The following is a 19,917-nucleotide window of genomic DNA, read 5'->3' as shown; positions in this document are numbered from 1 at the left end:
GAACATAGGAAAGATGTTTAATCGATATATGGTTATATCATACAGTCTCGTGGAAGATATAGGTCAAACGCACTTTTACGCCCGGTCTGCTCCAAAGCTTGAGTTATAGCCTTTAACAGGAGAAGATTCAAGTATCTTCGCAACTTGGGTTAATGTAAGGAGCGGATCCACTTGAAGAGGTGTGGGGTCACCTGATACCACAAAAAAAAGATACAAATACTGTTTTGTATAGGAAAACATTAAAAAACATATAGCAGAGTTGGTAAAATAAGGTGTTTGACGCCACACAACCCGATATTCGATACCAAGAAAGGATTTTTTTATTCGTTTTTGACACCAGACAAAATCACTCCTGGGTCCGCCACTTAATGTTGTATCCCACATCGAAAATATAAAGGGATCAACCTAATACATAAAAAAAAAATAGCAATTCATTCATCCAAGTAGAGTTGTCCATCACTTTCATGTATGGAGATCCGGTGGTGGAATACCGTGAAAATGTATGGGAACGCCTTTCGAGAATGGGCATAAGGAGGTCCGGTGCCTGGTTACTGATAGGCGACTTCAATGAAATTACAAGCAACACGGAGAAAAAAGGAGGGAGAAAAAGATCTGAAGCATCCTTTCTTCCATTTAAGAACATGCTTGCTTGCTGTGGTATGATTGAGTTTCCATTTACAGGAGACTCCTTATCTTGGGCCGGTCGGACAAGAGCAGGGAGAGTACGATGTCGACTAGACCGTGCAGTTGGAAACGAAGATTGGCACCAACTTTTTTCCCACACGTATGTGGAATATTTGTTGAGATGGGGTTCGGATCATAGACCTATACTAGCAAGGTTTCAATCCAAAAAAAAAAAAAGCAAGAGAAATTTCAAGTTCGATAGGCGGTGGATTGGAAAAGAAGGATTCCAAGATACTATTAAGGAAGCATGGGCATCGTCTTCCCTAGATCGTGATGCCAGTCTGTTTGATAAAATCTGCGAGAGTCGGAGAGCTATTTCACGATGGAAGAGGAGGCACCCTTCCAACAACTTACAATTGATTGGGAAGCTTAAAAAAGAACTAGAGAGAGCGCAGGAGGATGATACGATATCAAGCGAAGAGGAGCTGGATATAAAATGGAAGCTCTGTGCGGCCTACAGAGATGAAGAGCTGTACTGGAAACTGAAAAGTAGGAACCTCTGGCTACGAGCAGGAGATCGAAATACTAAGTATTTCCATGCGAAGACGAAGCAACGGAGAGCCAGAAACCATATTACGCGACTGAAAGACTCGATGGGGCAGTGGGTTGAGACGGAGGAAGGAATAGAAGTGGTAGCAACCGAATACTTTCACCACCTGTTCTCCTCTTCGGACCCAGAGAATATTGATGATACACTCCGGTTTATTAGCGCGTCAGTCAACATTGATATGAACCAGCAGCTTTTGAAAACTCCTAATGACGAAGAAATCCAGCATGCAACTTTTGCGATAAGCCCGGAAAAGGTTCCAGGGCCAGACGGAATGAGGAGCTTGTTCTATCAAAGGTTTTGGAGTACGATAGGGACTGATATCTGTACTATGGTGCGTAATTTTTACGAGACGGGAGAGTTTGACGAACGTTTGAATCAGACTAATATATGTTTGATCCCGAAGACAGATAGACCAGCGACCATGACTGAGTTCCGGCCGATCAGTCTGTGCAATGTTGGATACAAGATCATATCTAAAATTCTCTCGACCAGATTAAAGAGAATCCTTCCGGAATTGATTTCCGAGACCCAATCAGCCTTTGTGGCTAAGAGACTGATAATTGATAATATACTTGTTGCGCAAGAAATGTTTCACGCACTTAGAACCAATCCGAGCTGCAAAGAAAAATTCATAGCGGTAAAGACGAATATGAGTAAAGCATACGACCGAGTGGAATGGAGCTTCATGGAGGCCTTGATGCTGAAATTTGGCTTCGACCACCACTGGGTAGGACTGATAATGAAGTGTATATCCTCAGTCTCCTATCAGATTCTTATAAACGGGGAGGCAAAAGGCCATATCAAGCCGTCGCGGGGCTTGCGCCAGGGCGACCCGCTATCCCCTTTCCTTTTTATCCTCTGTACGGAAGTTCTTATATCTCATATAAAGCATGCAGAATCCTCTAAGGTGATTACGGGTATTAAAATCGCAAGAGAGAGCCCCCCAATCTCCCATCTCTTATTCGCGGACGATAGTCTATTCTTCTGTCGAGCAGATCAACCTCAATGCGAGGAACTGATGCGAATTATTGACGTTCACGGTAAAGCCTCAGGACAACAACTGAACAAATCTAAATCCTCAGTTCTGTTCGGTTCTAAGGTTGTAGCGACCTCTAAACAAGGTCTGAAAAGATCACTTAGAATAACAAGAGAAGGGGGAATGGAAATGTATCTTGGGATGCCCGAAAAGATATGTGGCTCGAAGAATCAAGTATTCTCATTCGTTCAAGCGAGGATGAATGGAAACATCAACAACTGGTCGGGTATACTACTTTCACAGGGAGGGAAAGAGGTGCAGATAAAGTCTGTAGCACAAGCTACACCGACCTACGTGATGTCATGCTATCTAGTGCCGCAAGGAATTTGTAAAAAACTGTCCGCCGCTGTGGCGAGATTCTGGTGGAGTACAAAAGAAAATAATAGAGGCGTCCATTGGGTGGCTTGGGATAAGATATGTGTTCCAATGGATGAAGGGGGCCTTGGCTTCGGAGATTTTCGAGATTTCAACCTCGCACTGTTAGCAAAGCAGGTATGGCGTCTACTAGTATATCCTCATTCTCTCTTGGCGCACGTCCTCAAAGGGCGATACTACCGGCATTCGAACCCACTGAGAACAGGGAAAGCCCATAACCCATCCTATGGCTGGCGCAGTTTGATTGCAGCTAAGCATGTGCTGGAAGGAAGCCTATGCAGAACGATTGAAACGGGAGCGAGGACAATGGTATGGTAGGACGTCTGGATTCCAGGCTCCCCGGCTAGACCAGGACATCCAGCTCGTTTGGACTATGATCCTGACCTAAGAGTACACCACCTTATAAATTTTGAAACTAAGCAGTGGGATGAGGCTTTCATTTCCGAGGTGATTCGTGCAGAAGATATTCCAAGGATACTCGAATTAAAAATAAGCAAAACAGGACGTCATGATGGCTATGTCTGGAAGCATACATTATCGGGGAACTATACCGTGAAAACTTGATACGAAGTTGCAGTGGCACAAAGGAAAAATCAGAGTGATAGCCAGGTTCTCGAACCAAGCATAAGGGCTTTAAAATCGAAGTATGGAAACTGAAGACTGCGAGGAAGATAAAACACTTTCTATGGCTAGCTTTATCGGGCTTTGTGGCTTCGGCAAACAACTTGTTGAAAGACACTGTGGTACAGACACAACATGTCAGCGACGCGGAGCATCAGTGGAGAACATCAATCACATCCTTTTTGAATGTCCACCAGCTCTACAATGCTGGGCGCTGTCTGCTATCCCTTCACCTCCGGGGCTTTTCCCGTGCTCGTCTCTGTTTGTGAATTTCGACCATCTCCTTCAGCAAGTGTCCATAAACTCTAGCCTTTCCGAGACTTTCTCGATGTTTCCTTGGCTACTATGGTACATATGCAAGGCGAGAAATGATAAGTGTTTTAACGGCAAAGACATATCACCGGGTGATACACTCCAGCTAGCTACTCAAGAAGCCACAGCATGGAGCATAGCTCAGCTAGGAGAACCATTGGAAGAACCGGACGCGACAACAACGACGCAAAGAAATCAAACTACTAGAATGTCTTCGGCAGACATCTGGACCTGTCAAGTGGATGGATCCTGGTCGGCTAAGGAAGAATGGATGGGGCTAGGCTTCATGTTAATTCCAAACGAGGAGATCATTTTGGAAGGATAGAGGTGCTGCCCTCGAGCACAAGCACCACTTCATGCCGAAGCAAAGAGCCTAAGCTGGGCTATGAAAGAGGTAAAGAATCGCGGATTCCACTGAGTAAGATTTGAATCTGACTGCCAACAGCTGGTAAACATCATCCTAAAAGAGGATGAATGGCCCTCAATGGCGCACGAAATAGAAGACATAAAAGCTACTGCTACATGCTTTCAAAAGCTTGAGTTTTCTTATATATTTCGTTCTCTAAACCTCCGTGCGGACTCCCTAGCTAAGGGAGGACGATCAAGTGCTTTGCGATTTGCAAATGAAAACATTAAGGTTCATCAAGGGCTCGCTCATGCAGCGGACCTAAACGAACCAGTTTGAGTTTTAATGACATTTACTTTGATGCCAAAAAAAAATGTTGAGTTGTCCAAGAAAGGTTTATTTTTCGTCTTAACGAGAGATTCAGTTCGAGATAGATTGATAAGAGTCATTATCTCGAGGAGACATGTTGAGACCCCATATTAAAAGTTTAATAGAACCAACACTAATATATAAAAGTTTTAGAGGCAATCCATTTATTGTAAATTAATTTTAATTTGAAATCCCAAAAAAAATTAACGGTTAGGCAAATCCACATTCACTTTTAAATCCCTTTCAAAGATCAAAGTGTCCATTGCACATGACAAACAGTAAATTTACAAAAATCATAACCAAAACAGAACATAAATGAAGTTGTTTATAACTTTGTTTCAGGTAAATCCCTCGAAAATGTCTTAGAGGTTTTAGAGGAAACGCTTGATTAACCAACAAGATGACAATTATATATAGCGTGGGATAATTGTATAAAGAATCATCAAAATGACACTCATTAATACTTTAAATATTGATATGTTTTTACTACCGCTTTTAATCAACAGTTTTAACATTTGTATCACAAAAAAACTCTAAGACTTACTTGTTCATCAAGTGAAAGACTGACTTGTACTATTGGTAAAAGCGGTCACATGTCGTTTCTTTCTAAATAATAATATTTAATTAATAAAAAACATAAATACCGATGATAATTGAAAAAAATCGAAAACAAGATAAAATTTAAATGAATTATAAAGTATATTGTATTACTTCTCAAAATGAATTATATTTATCTTTCTATATAGATTATAGTTTTGATTAATTTGTTAGTTGCATTTAGTTTGGTTTTTTATCTTATATTTTCAAATATATTATAGTGAAATTATGCATGATTTGATTGGTTTGGTTATCTTCATTACATGTAGATTAGATTTGTAGGATTTCTTTTTGATTAAACCAGATTATTTTTGCGTTCGAATCTTGATATACTAAGATTAGATATTTTAGTTATTATACAAAGACTTCTGAAATTTCTTAGAATAATGTTGGTTGAAATCTAGATATACTAAGATATATTTACATTTTTGATATAAAGTTACAAAAGATGAAATGTTGATAATTTGAAGTTGAGTTATCAAATAAAACATATTATATATTGTAATGACATGGTATTGTATTTCTAGTACCCTTTTTCTGCTTAAGATCACTTAAAAAAGATAATATTTCACTTTTTAAAAACTATACACCAGAATTTTGCTTTTCGAATTTTTATTTTGTGAAATAATGTCTTTCCTTGTATGTCAAAAAAAACTTAATTATAGTGAACATGTGTAGTAGTGTTAGTTCATTACAGATATTATTTTATGTTAATTAAAAAAAATTCTTTAGTGTATTAAAGATATTACTTGATAAAAAATATATTTTAGTACTTAAATTTGACAATATCAATTATGTTTCAAATGGAATTTTTTTTCAATGTTTTAAATATCATGGTTTTATTTTTGTGAATTTTTCTTTTTTAGGAAATCAATTATATATAAAAAATTATCAAATTTTTGAAAAAAAAAATTCCTTTATATATATGTTATTTGGAAACTAATCTAAAGGAAAATTAAGCTAGAATTAAATATTAATTAAGAAAATTATCTCAAAATATCTATTATGTTTTTTGAGATCGTTTTAAAAGGGAAATTATTCTTTAATAATGTGAATCTTATATATAATATTAATTGAAAAAATAATTTTGTATGTGTTGTTTTCATGTTAATTGTTAGAATGGTTAATTACAATGATATCCTTAATGAAATTATAAAAATTAGAATTAATTGTATTATTTTTTTGTAAGAAAATTAATGATATTATGAAAATTTTCTTTTATTTTTTAATAATCTTTGTTCAGTTTCTTATTAATTTAATTTTCCTTTTTTTATTGATTTCCAAATCACATATATAAAGAAGTCAAATTTATAAATTAAAAACGTGGTTATATTCCTTTTAAAACATAATCTCAAACAACATAATACATAATTTTGAGACATTGTTTCTCAATTGAATTTTAAATTTAAATTACTTTTTATATTTTTCAAAATAACATTTATAAAATATGTTTATAAAATTAAAATATGGTTATATTAAGGATATCATGGTAATTAGATACCATTACAGAGATTTAGTATCTTAATATATAAAAAGAGGTTTTGCTTCTCTTCCAGGTATGCCAACAAGGACGCCAGCCTAACAATTCGCGTATAAAACAAATCGTTTCATTTATTTGTCAGATTTTTTCAGTTTGGGCTTTTGTTTCTAATCGTTGTCATTGTTTTGCTTTGTAAAGCTCATGTATAAAGATTAAGTCATCTGCTCGAAACGCGTCTCTTTTTGCTTTCTTTGTTTTTATTTTCCTCAGCTGCTGTGATATCGTGTCCCAGTCTAGGGTTTCGGTTGAGATACGATGTCCAGCAATCTACCAGGTTCGATCGAGTTGCAAAATCCCGTTTTCTTCTCCGCCGTTGCGCGATATCTTAACACATTCAAGGGTTTGGAGCGAGTTGCTTCATCTTCTTACTACGGATCCAGCAATCTACCGGTTACAGATGCATCATCTTAAAGTCCTTATTAAATCCATCATCCACGATCTACAATCAGTGTGAGTTTCTCTCTTGCAAGGCGGTGGAGATTCGAGTATAAAAGGGTTAACATCTCTTCTCTCAAAATCATCCTACCAATCTATTCAAACAGGGAAATCCACTTATTTTCTGAGAAATGGCTAACTCACAACCTTTTCTTTCCGATTTGAACACCAGTAGAGGTTCTCCCACAATTGAGGTCAGGACATACCTCTCAATTGCCAAGCTCCTCTTTCCTGCTCGACGATTTGAAAGTCGGCCATTGTAATACTGGTCACGGTTATCTTCTGAGAGATTTAGGGTTTTGTTATGTGTTGTGCAGATGATCTTTATCCTCTATTGGCAAAGCCTGGAAAGGTCGTGGATTTCTTTATTCCCAGATATTGAAGGTTAGTGGAAACTATGGTCTCATGTCTTTGTAATTGTCAGTTACTGTTTTTCTTCTTTGATGCGTGTTGTTTGTCGTAGTACTGGTGATTCGGGTGGTTTTTCATTTGTTTTCTTTGAGTATACGAAGTTCACAAAGCAGTGGAAAAGAAAGTCTTGATGGTTTATGCACTTGGTGATTGGATTTGACATGAAAGCTTTGGTCATTGTTTTAGGAAGAGTTGTTTTAAGCTTTTAGTTTTAAGTTCCAATTTTCGATTCTTACACTTCAGCCAGTTTTAATGTTACACATATGTATGCAAGGCATAGATTAATCTTAAGAAAAACTTTGATCCTGAAATTTAGGGTTTGTGTAGATGAGCATGAATTTATATGGCGGGAAGTTTCATTGTTGGTCATTTCTCTTTGCAAAACTTGCTATGTTTCTTACATTGGTTTTGTTGGTTTTCTCAGGGCTGTATTTGCAAAACTTGCTCTGTTTCTCTTTGCAAGCTAACTATGGAATGACCCGAGAGAGAAAAATCCCGGAGCATCAAGGATCAGATTTGATGTAGGGAGGAAATGAGATTATGGCGCAAGAACTCTGTTCTCCTTCTCACCAACTCATTAGCACGAATCTTAGCAGCTATTTCATGTCTGTTAAACAAAAACATCCACATTTCAAGTGTAACTAAAAGGTTATCTTTTATATATATAGATATTCTACGATAACTTATAAACATTATTCAGCTTAATTAATATGCACATACATTTCATGTCTTCTCTTAATAACAAGGCATACTAATATTGAAAATACAATATATATATAAAGACCCTAGATGAACCAATAGGTTTATAGTATATTAGTGAACGTACGTATAAAATGTATAATATTATATAGTGAACGCAAAATTGAATTTACTAATTTGATATACATATACTGAGCATTTAACATATGAATAATGTTTTAGCAAAAACAAAACATAGGAATAATAATTTGCTTTCACGATAAATAGTGCTCCTAACTTCTTCTTTTTTCATACAATAGCGCAAACATATTATTATATATTAGCTATTTGAATAAACGCACACTCTAATATTTGAAAATTTTGAACGATTCCCTTTGTACGGTAAACGGTTTTATTTCAAAGTATTAATACACCAGTGCAAAAATATATTTTGCAAGATAATTACACGCATCTGCAGCATAAACTCTTTATTATATACGAGCATGGATTCTATAAAAAACGTCCATGCAATATTATCATTTAATTTATTGTTAATTCATAACGCAAGTTTCCACAGTATTAATAACTTCTAAATTAATAGTAAAACTTAACTAATAAATTCTAAACTTATTTAATAATGATAGACCGTATTCAATTTAAAGAGTGGCAAAGAGGTTGAAGTATGAATTTCATTAGGAAAAAACTATCACATTTTAATTAAAACATACACAGACCAAGCTACTCACACTAACAAAAGGTTGTTTTGACTTAGATAATATAAGCTTTTCCTTAGCATATTTATATGGCATGATCATTGCATAATTATATGCGGACATCATTAATTTTATTATATTAGATTTCTTCATAGAATAATGAAAGTTACTTTCATTTTAATTAAGTCCAAAAATATTTATTAAAAATAAAAATAAAAATATGATCTTCAAATTTTATTTTTTGATTTTTGTTTATAATATTATTTTCAATTTACAATTTTTTTTAAATGTTTCATAAAATTAATGTAAATTCATTTAAAATAATTTTTTTCTAACTTCCTTCGGGCCGACCCTAGTCTTCAATATAATTTTATCATTATACATGTACATAATTGTTTGTGGAAGCCCAATAATATGGAGGCCCATTCGAGTTCGTTACCTCACCTGTTTTTCTCGAATTTTTATTTTTGTCAACCGTTTTTCTCGATTAATCGCCGTTGATGGTTAATAGTTTTGACTTTTGAGTGGGATAGTAACATTGGAAATTGGTATGAATTTCAGATTTACGAGTCCGGGTCTGGGTACTCCAACTTCATTTTCGGATCCTTCGTTTTGCATAAGAGGCTTCGAGTAAACATGTTGGCTCTTGGCATTGGCTCACGATCAGAAGATTGGTGGAGATGACGGAATCGAGCTGGGATCTACAGGAATCAGGTTGGGAGGAGCTTCGGAGAGAAGCTCGCAAAATCGAAGGCGATCTCGACGTGAAGCTCTCCTCTTACGCTAAACTCGGCGCCAGATCCACTCAAGGCGGTTCGGTTACCTTCTTTCGTATCCCGCTTTTGATCATTCACTCAAGCTCTTGTTACGCTGATTGTGATCTCCACTCTTTGAATGTGATATACGGATCGAATCGATCATATTAGTTCTCGATATAATGGATTGCTCTCAGTCTTGGTTCTGCTTCATCAATTCTTAGTGGCTGTGATGAGAACGGATATATATCTTCCTAATGTATTTGACTCTGTTTCGCGTTAGCTGAACGGCCTTGTTTGTAGTGTATCGAATCACATTATGTTCTAGCTGAAATGTGTGTGTGTTGGTCTCTCAGGGTATGTTGACGCCGGGTCTCCAAGATCATGGAAGTCCATGGAGATTGAGATTCAATCTTCGCTTGAGAAGCTGTTGGACATTAACGATTCCATGAGTAGATGTGCTGCATCTGCTGCATCCACAACCTCGGTTACTCAAAAGCTTGCAAGGCACAGAGATATACTTCATGAATACACCCAGGTTCTCCTCCTGCATCTTCTCTCATTTTCTAATTTTGTCAGTTATGTGCATATGCTGATACCTTTTGCACGTGGGATACATGATGATACTGTTGTAACCCTTATGTTTTCGCATCATGCATCTGTGGTTAAGTACTAGAGAGTCCCATCTTTTGGTAAAAGGAGAATCCTCTTTTTTTTGCACTAGTGTGGCTTTTTCTTAGCGATGCTTATGCGTTTTTAGTAATATGAATTATATAGCGACCTATCTTGTCGCCTGTAATGTTTTTCCAATGTTAATTCATAGGAGTTTCGAAGGATAAAAGGAAATATAAACTCCATGAGAGAACATGCTGAGCTTTTGAGTTCTGTCAGGGATGACATAAGTGAATATAAGGTAAAGAATTGAGTCTTCGTAAGATGGGAAGGAAATACACATTCTTCTGTGGTCACCTTTTGATAGGAAGTTGGGATCTGTTTTCGCTTCTGCAGGCTTCTGGTAGTATGTCACCAGGTGTGCAAGTCTTAAGGGAGAGAGCTTCAATCCATGGAAGTATTTCTCATGTAAGATACTTTCTCTAATCTTAGTTTTATATTCTGTTCATAGCCCTTGTTATAATGTTAATTATCTAATGATGATTTGGCTGCAGATTGATGACGTTATTGGTCAAGCTCAAGCAACAAGAGCAGTTCTTGGCTCTCAACGATCTCTGTTTTCAGATGTTCAAGGGAAAGTTAAAAATCTCGGAGACAAATTCCCAGTGATTCGTGGCTTACTTGGTATCTCTCTATTCAACCTCTATATGATATTCTCAACTTATCTCTCACTAAATTTAGCAATTTTGTATTCTCTATTTATAGGTTCAATTAGAAGAAGACGTTCTCGGGACACACTTATCCTCTCTACTGTGATTGCTGCTTGTACGTTGTTTCTAATCATCTACTGGCTCTCGAAATAAACAGTATTGTTCATACACCTAGAGTATAAGAAGAGCTTATTAATTTTTTTCCACGTCTTTTTTCTTCTTCTTGCTTTTGTATTTTGCTCGGTTTATGTGTTTGTAGGATATAATGTTACACTCTTAATCATAAAACAGCTTAAAGTTCGAGAAAACACATTTTAACAGGATCAATCCATGTGACAGCAGTCAGGTATTTGTTTATTTTTTACCACACTCAAAGTTCTTTAATGTCGTACAGACAGTGTGGTCCAATGCACACTGTAGCTCTGTTTTGTGTTAGATATTTCTTAGTCCCTATCCTTTTGTTTTGATCCTCTCCACCACAACACTAGTACGAAAAAAGTAAACCCAGCTCATAAATTGATCTTTCAGCTTACATTTACGTCCGCTCAGGTTATAAAATCTAAAGGGTGGGGACACACTTCACTGATGATGATGATCCAGTCCTTATGTTTGTCTCACTACTCATGCCCTACATATAGTTTCAAGAAATGTTAATTAGTTTGTTCATACCGGTTTAGAGATATTGTGGTGGTGGTTTCTAAAAAAAAAAGATATTGTGGTGGTCCAGAGCCTTTATATGGACTTGGTCCAGCTTTGTCAGGGCCAGGGCCAAGTCGATTTTTCTATGTAAATTAAATTATGCTAGGATTAGGTTGGATTTTAATCCTAAAGAAATTGTCAATGTGTATGTCTATCAGAAGCATATAGTCTCGTGTAACATCTGTATTTAAATATAGATTAATGATTATTGATTAAGATGTGGTTATGGCATGTAGTCTCGTGTAAGATATAGGTTAAACGAGGAAAGAAACTAGAGTACTGCTCCCCAACATGATTCATTTGCTAATTGCTAATACTAATTATAGTTTGAAAATTGTTTTTGAGGGGTGGTCACAGATCGAATATGTGGGTATTTGGAAGCATTCGTGTCGATTCGATCTTTAGCCACCTAGATATTTGGTGATTCGGATATCCAAAATGTTTTAGAGTTTTAAAGAATATCCGATTTGATCCGTAAATAAAATAAAATTTTAAAAATAATTGAAAAATTTAATAATAACATTTTGTTACAAAAATAAAACATTATTTAACTTTATAAATTCTAGTACCTAATATAATAAATTTAATTCATAAAAATATTATAAAACTGATATAAAGTATAATATATAACATATATATATATAATTCTTTACATATATGTATATATATGCATATAGCAGATCAAATTAGATATATGTTCCTAAAAATATTTGTATTTGTGATTCACTTCTTTTTTTGATATTGTATTTTAGTATCTGATTTGTTTCGTAGAGTTACAAATATCCAGATTTTTTGGTTCATATCAAAATGGATAACGAATCGAATCAAAATTTATGAATATTTTGCTCAACTTTATTCGTAAACAATAAAAATAATATATATATATATATATATAAATAGTTTGGCTTTTGATTCGTTATATATTTTTATTCGAACCAAAAATCCAGAGTTTTATTGGAACCATGTATGTAAGTTTAATATTAAAAAAAAAGTGCAAAGTACATAGTGTGAACACATTTGTGAACGCTTTAGCATACTTATTATCAAATCATTGTGAGACTTTCACATGTCTATTATAGTGTGAATGCATTTATTACAATGCTTCTCTTTTAATATACAAAGGATTCTTGGGTTCACCCCCTTATTTGAAACTCTAGGTTCACCAACCAATAAGATTTCATTATTTCAAATTTGATATCTTCTAGAAAAAGAAACAAAATATTGTAAGTTATATTATGTTTTTAAAATAAAAAGATAAAAAAAATAATAGTTACAGAAAAAAAGAATTTAAAAAAAATATATATTTTTAACTTCGTTAGCAAAACACTAAACCCTAAATCTTAATCCCTAGACCCTAAACCCTTGGGTAAACCCTAAACCCTTGGATAAATCATAGACTCTAAATCAAAAACACTAAACACTAAAACCCTAAACCATAAATTATAAACTCTAAACCCTTGAATGTTTTAGTGTTTAGTGTTTTTTATTTAGAGTTTAGGATTTATCCAAGGGTTTAGGGTTTACCAAGGGATTAGGGTTTAGGATTTAGGATTTAAGGATTAGGATTTAGTGTTTTGCTGACGACGCTAAAAATATTTTTTTTTTTGAATTATTACTATTTTTTACCTTTTTATTTTTAAAACATAATATAACTTGACAATATTTTGTTTCCTTTTATAAAATATATTGAGTATAAAATAACAAAATCCTAGTGATTGGTGAACCTAACCCTAGGGGGTTAACCCAAAAATAAGTCATAGAATAATATGTTATGTAATCTTTCACCATGCGATGGGAAATATACAGTTTTAATAGTGACTAAACCTTTATCTGCACAACTGCGCAAATGTTTTTATTCATTTCATATGTAAAATTTGATTTTTATATCGTTAATGGTAAATATTTTTAATATTAATCATACTTTCAAACGTTTATGATTTTTTCGAGCAAAATAATACTATAATCAACATGTATGGTCTTTTTCTACCATTTTTGCATATAACTTCATGATTTTTAAAGTCATATATTTATTTGCTTTTACTCCATAAAATTTTGTAGTATATATTTTTAATTATTCGTCACAAACACAAACATATATCACAAAATAAAGTTGTACCTTATATTCATAAATTTAGATCGAAAACTAAACTATGTAGTTATAACAAAAATTAAAATTAATTTTTTAATAAAATATTTTTATATAAATTTCAATTATCCTAATTAAAATAGTATAGGGATGGGTCATAATTCTTTCTAGTTCCAAAATTTTAGCGCCCTTAAAAGCAAATAAAATAAATTTTATTAATTCAAAAAATATATAAAAATATTTGGAATTATAATTTTTATTGAAATAAATTTTTAAAGAAAAATGATCCCGCAATGTTATTGTTTATTGCTAGAGCATGGCCCGTGACCGTCTGAATATTTGTTTTCACTTAAGAAATTTTTTTGTACTAAATGGTATAATATATATTTGTAAATTTAAATGTATTACATAATTGTTAATATAACATTTCAAAACATAAAACTTTTACATAATACTCTCAATAATTATATTTCGTGATATTAATCGCCTATTATATCATATAAACAAATCAAATTATAACTAATTGGACTTATATATGAAAACATTATACCAATAATTTATCAATAGATTATTTATTTATATATTATATAAATTGATTGTGATGTGTGATTTTTTACTTTATTATTTATTACTAATAAATATTGAAAACTATTTATATGTTATTATGAAATCTATTAGGAAATTTATTGGAAAATTTATTTTGGTAAAAATTCGATTAAAAATATATATTTAATTTAGGAAAGACATTAAATGACTCAAACTAATATTTAAATTAGGAAAAGACAAGCATTATTAATTATAAGTTCAATAAATATCTTAGTGGCATTTTAGTGTAAATAAGTGGTAAAACTAAAGGGTATTTTTATTTTGTAATTCTTTTTTAATAATATAGATTACCGTATCTGCTTGTTGTTGTGTATACCAATGAATTTGTGAGGTTTAAACCTCCCTACAACTCAAACTAATGTGTAAATAAAGACAATTCAATATTAATATGTAAATAAAGAACGCACAACAGATTGATAATCCAGTTCAGCTCTTTAAGCCTTACTTCTAGAGAGTCGAACTCTTTTCCATCAAATTCACTATGTCAAATGAAAAATTTAAAGCTTACAAGACTCAGACCTAAAATAAATAAAAGACTCGGACCACGGTTTAATTCTACTTGATATAAGTTTTATGGAAAAAAAAAAATCTTCTCCAAGTAAGTAAGAAGTAATTACTTTTCGACATAAGGGCATCTCTATCATCACTCTATATTTTACTCCAAAATAAAGTGAGAAATTAAACAATGAATAAAAAATAAAAGATTATTTCATTTATTGAGTAATATTTTTATTTTTTGTTCATTACTTCTTTTTTTACTCCATTTTAGAGTAAAATATAGAATGGATATAGAGATATATATTTATATACTAGGTTTTCAAACTAACTTCAATACTTGCCTTATTTATCTTGACCTATATTGGTTCTGTCATGACTCAAGACCCATATCCGTTTTCTTTTTCGTTGCTGGTTAAACATGCACTTGGTCCAAATATATACTTAGTATTTTTAATAACGGTCTGAAATTTTGTCGAAAATTAACCCGATATTCACAATGACTAATCGAAATATATAATTAATGTGACAGATTAAACGTATCTAAAACTGTATAATTTGAGAATCAGAAACTCGTTTTGGTCCTCCAGGAAAAATTATACATCAATGATTAAGCAATGATGCGTTAGAAACATACATAGATTTCTCCATTAGTCATATACCCCACTAAAAACAAGAAAATATATGCAGAGAAAGCTTTAAATTTGTCCAGTTTGGCATGTTGTGTGTGCCCTAAAGATAGAAATATGAGGACAGAAAATAATGCACGTGGCAGAGAGAAGCCTGCGACATAAAGACAACGAGACGGACCATAGGGCCGGAGCCGAGGAGCCTGGGCGGTCCATAAACATGCTATGCCTTTTAGCCTACATGACTGCCCTACGAGGCTATGACCCTACCTATTCTCTATATAGCTCTCCCCTCCGTACTCTTCTTTTAATTTAACTTTTATTCTGGGTGCAGTAAAATTACTGTGTTCAGTTAAAAAGCCATTTTGTACATAAACCATTAAACTCTCTCTTTTTCGACTTTTGAAATATTAAATGAAAATCTTACATCTACTACTAGTCTACTATGAAGTTTTTTTTTGAAGGCTACGTCTACTATGAAGTTCATAACAAAAATAGTTATTTCTTCATTTTATTCATTTATATGGAATGGAGTTTGTATTCTAATCGTTTTCATTGATGTCCTTAAGAAAACTTAGACTAAACTATTTAGTAGTTGGAAATCTTACATTCAGTTTAGTAGAATGAATGAAAAACTAATAAAATATATTTTTATAGTTAGCTTTTATTATTTTATACAATTGTCTACTTTGAATCAAGTATAAGAAAACAACTATTTTGACGGCAGAACTCTACAGATCAATACCAACTACTCCTATTAGTCACTTCAACCACACTATCTACTAAATCTTAGTTACCAGGTCTTGCATAACAAGACATTCACATGTAAACATCGTTCTCCTTTACTTACTTTTATCGTTCGAGTCCACTCGTTGTTTTTTGTTTTACCCACACTGTCGTTCTCCTTGATATCCGAGAATTCGTTACTATTTCCCTTAATTTACTCAGCTTAATTATATAAGAATAATATATAAAATTTAATAGAATCTTACAACCCCATTTTAAGAAATAATAATCAAACAAGATTTTCGGAATCTAGTTTTGTATAAAAAGAAGATAAAAACAGAACTGGAAAAACCTTAGTCTTCGTAGTACCTTTTTAAGCACAGAATAAGTAAATGCTTATTCTCACACAGTGATGTATGAATATAGAAATATTTATAACCAATTTAAATACTATACTTTGAAAAGCCATTGTTCTCCCTTCTGTTCAACAGCCCATGTCTAACTCTTCCCTCGCAAGTAGAAAGCATAGGCACGTTTTTTGTCTGTTTTAGAATTAGTCTCTCATCTAATATGCGTACAGCGTACATAACTAGAATGGTTCACGATAGTGTTAATTTAACTGATGCAAGTAGTCTTTTTTCAAAGTCTCTAATATAATTCAGCGTACTAGGAAACTGAAATAGTCAAAGTAGACATTCATCACAAAAACATAAGCTAGCAATGAAATGTGTTCACTAGGGGTGGACACGAATCGGATATCCGGGGTTTTGGAGGTATTTGTGATCCGATCCGTTTTGTCCGTATAATCAATTATCCGATCAGATTCGATCCGTAGCCATCCGGATATTCGGTGTTCCGGATATTTAGCAATTTAAGATTTTTGACCGGATATCCGATTCGATCCGTAAAAATAAATAAAGATTCAAAAATAAATAAAAATTCAAAAGATAATATAAAATAATAATATTTTATTACAAAAATTAAAATTTATTTACTTTTAAAAATTCTAATAAATAATTTAATAAATTTAGTAAAGAAAATGCTATAAAACTTATATACAACATAATATTTATAAAACTTATATACATAATTCTTTAAATATATATATATATGTATGTAACGAATCGGATCGGATATCCGTTCCTAAAAATATTAGTATTTGTGATTTGCTTCATTTTTTACGGATATTACATTTTAATATTTGCTTTGCTTCGTAGAGTAATGGATATCCGAATTTTTCGGTTCCAATCGAAACAGATAACGAATTGAATCAAAATTTACGGATATTTTGTCCAGCCCTAGTGTTCACATGGAATTTATACCAACAGAAGATGACAAATTTAATATTCCATCTAAAAAGTTAATATCATTGTTTGTCCGTATATATTTAGTTCTTGATTATTAGTGTCTATTAAATTATCCCTAAATAAAAATGAGGTTGATTTTACATGAAAGCAGTTAACACGAATGTTTACTTTCAGACATGTGGGGTTCACTTTATACCTTTACAATTTAAATGTTTGTGAAAAAATATTAATTAATATAATAGGTAACAATAAATACATTTATTGTTTTAGAAAGGTGAAAATTTCTGAGAGACACCAACACCTATTATGTACACACCAATCGAGCAACTGAATTCATTTTAATTATCATTAGCCTCAAAGGCAAGACTACTTTTCAGAAAATAAAATCTCAGTCAATTATTTCATAATAATCCATTTGTATATCTACATTATGACAAGTGGGTTATTACTTCAATCAGATTGTAAGTACTTTCTCATTAGATGTACAAATTAATATATTGGGGATTTATGGCAATGGCTCTTCTAAGCCAATCAGAAGAATCTAGAATAGGGAAATGTCACCCCTATGATCTCAGTACAGTCATGCATGCATGTTATACAAATATTATATGAGCCCAGTATATATACATGTATAAACATGCATGCGTGTAGTAGTCTCTGCATATGTGTTTTTGGTAAAATATGATCAACATGTCAACTTTTACTTCTTTACAACCAAAATGCCTTAATTGCTAAAAATATTTACCTTTAAATATTTGTCTTCGCCCGACCTTACCTTTATTATATATAAAAATAAAACTACTTACATGTTATATTTAGGCAACCAAATATTATCAGCAATATATTGGGGTTTGGTATACATTGTTTAAGTTATGTTCAGCTTACAAAATCAAGTGCTTTTGGGGTAACCAAATATCCTGAGTTGAAAGCCAAATTAATTTCAAGAGTTTGAATAATTTTACAAAAAAAAAATGAAATGCAAGGAAACAAATAAGACAGAACTTAGGTTCACCTCCTAGGGTGAACTTTTAAATTCACCTCATCATTTAAGACCAATCAAATTGACACATAGATTACTAATTAAAAAATATTAAATTAAATAAAAAATAGCTACAAAAAATAAAAACACTAATTTTAACGACGCTAACGCTTCCAGCTAAACGCTAAACCTTAAATCTTAAATTCTAAACCCTATACCCTAAATTCTAAACCCAAATCCAAACCCCTAAACCCAAACCCTATACCCTAAACCCTAATCCTAGACCCTAAACCCAAATTATATACCCTGAACCCAAAAACTAGACTATAAACCTAAACTCTATACCATAAACCCAAGTCCTAGACCCTAAACCCAAACCGTAAACTTTAAACCCAAATTATATATCATAAACCCAAAACATTAACTATAAGTCCAAACGGTAAATCCTAAACCCAAACCGTAAATCCTAAACCCAAAACCTATACCCTAAACTCAAATCCTAGACCTAAAACCCAAAACTCAAACCCCAAACTTAGATGCTATAGGGTTTGGGTTAAGGTTTACGGTTTGGGTTTAGAGTCTAAGACTTGAGTTTAGGGTATATGGTTTAGGTTTATAGTCTATTTTTTGGGTTTAAGGTATATAATTTGGGTTTAGGGTCTAGGATTAGGGTTTAGGGTATATGGTTTGGGTTTAGGGATTTGAATTTGGGTTTAAAAATTAGGGTATAGGGTTTAGAATTTAAAATTTAGGGTTTAGGGTTTAGCTGGAAACGTTAGCGTCGTTAAAATTAGCGTTTTTATTTTTTGTAGCTATTTTTTATTTAATTTAATATTTTTTAATTACACTTTGATTGGTCATAAATGATGAGGTGAATTTAAAAGTTCATCTTAGGGGGTGAATCTAAGTTCTGTCCAAACTAATATACGTGGATATATATGACTTCGAGAGCATATAGATGGTTTGAAAAAGTTGTTAAGGAAAGTATGAATTGAGTCCATTGTAGGTTTGATTAGCGTGGCATTCTCATTCGGATGGTTTGATCAGTAGTTGAATTACCTATCTTATAATCTGATTTTTGAGGTGAGATGATCGTTGATGCTCGTATATATTAGTAGTGAAAGAGGTAGTTTAGGTTGTAAACAATTTACCAGTTAGTTGCGCAATTTAACATGATTGATTACAATACCCAACCTAATTTCTTAATTCTTCAGAACAATAGTAAATTAACATCACCATCGTGACAGAATTACTTCAATTTAGTCGGACAACAAATATATATACCATCATTTGTGCTGCATATATATATTTTCTTACATACTTTAAGGTCAGTTTTTCTTACATATATATACTTAAATGAGTGAAATATATGAAAAATTTATTAGAGTTTGAAATTAGTTACGTGTGGAGTTTTGCTCGTGGCTTTCACCAATATGGTGTTTCTAATAAGTACATATATATGCCGCTTTTAAACTATCATTGAGAAACAATAAAGCATATTTGTTCTTCCTTCTGTGATATTCTTAATTTGTCTGGAATATGTGTATAAGCTAGCATTAGCTCATCGTTGATATGTCATAATTCCTATTCGAATTTGGGTTAGATATATATATATATATATATATATATATATATATATATATATA

At 32.8% G+C, this 19,917-nt stretch overlaps 1 protein-coding gene across 1 annotated transcript; it reads left to right on the top strand.

Annotated features, from left to right (window-relative positions):
* The first annotated feature begins 9,273 nt into the window (after positions 1 to 9,273).
* Positions 9,274 to 11,052, top strand: LOC106332015 (Golgi SNAP receptor complex member 1-2). Its single transcript, XM_013770466.1, has 6 exons — positions 9,274 to 9,480; positions 9,779 to 9,960; positions 10,246 to 10,335; positions 10,431 to 10,502; positions 10,589 to 10,718; positions 10,800 to 11,052. The coding sequence occupies exons 1-6, from the start codon at positions 9,348 to 9,350 to the stop codon at positions 10,895 to 10,897; spliced, it is 705 nt and encodes a 234-aa protein (XP_013625920.1). The 5' UTR covers positions 9,274 to 9,347; the 3' UTR covers positions 10,898 to 11,052.
* The last annotated feature ends 8,865 nt before the right edge of the window (positions 11,053 to 19,917 follow it).

This window comes from Brassica oleracea, chromosome C3, assembly GCF_000695525.1.
Source record: "Brassica oleracea var. oleracea cultivar TO1000 chromosome C3, BOL, whole genome shotgun sequence".
NCBI classification, from domain to species: Eukaryota; Viridiplantae; Streptophyta; class Magnoliopsida; order Brassicales; family Brassicaceae; genus Brassica; species Brassica oleracea.
The sequence above is the reverse complement of the archived record's forward strand: the minus strand, read 5'-3'. Positions and strand labels throughout refer to the sequence as shown.

Excerpts from the sequence above, each read along its gene's own strand:
- LOC106332015 (XM_013770466.1), top strand. The coding sequence starts at position 9,348 with ATGACGGAATCGAGCTGGGATCTACAGGAATCAGGTTGGGAGGAGCTT. Across the intron at positions 9,961-10,245 it reads TACTTCATGAATACACCCAG|GAGTTTCGAAGGATAAAAGG; the intron begins GTTCTCCTCCTG and ends GTTAATTCATAG. Across the intron at positions 10,503-10,588 it reads TCCATGGAAGTATTTCTCAT|ATTGATGACGTTATTGGTCA; the intron begins GTAAGATACTTT and ends ATTTGGCTGCAG.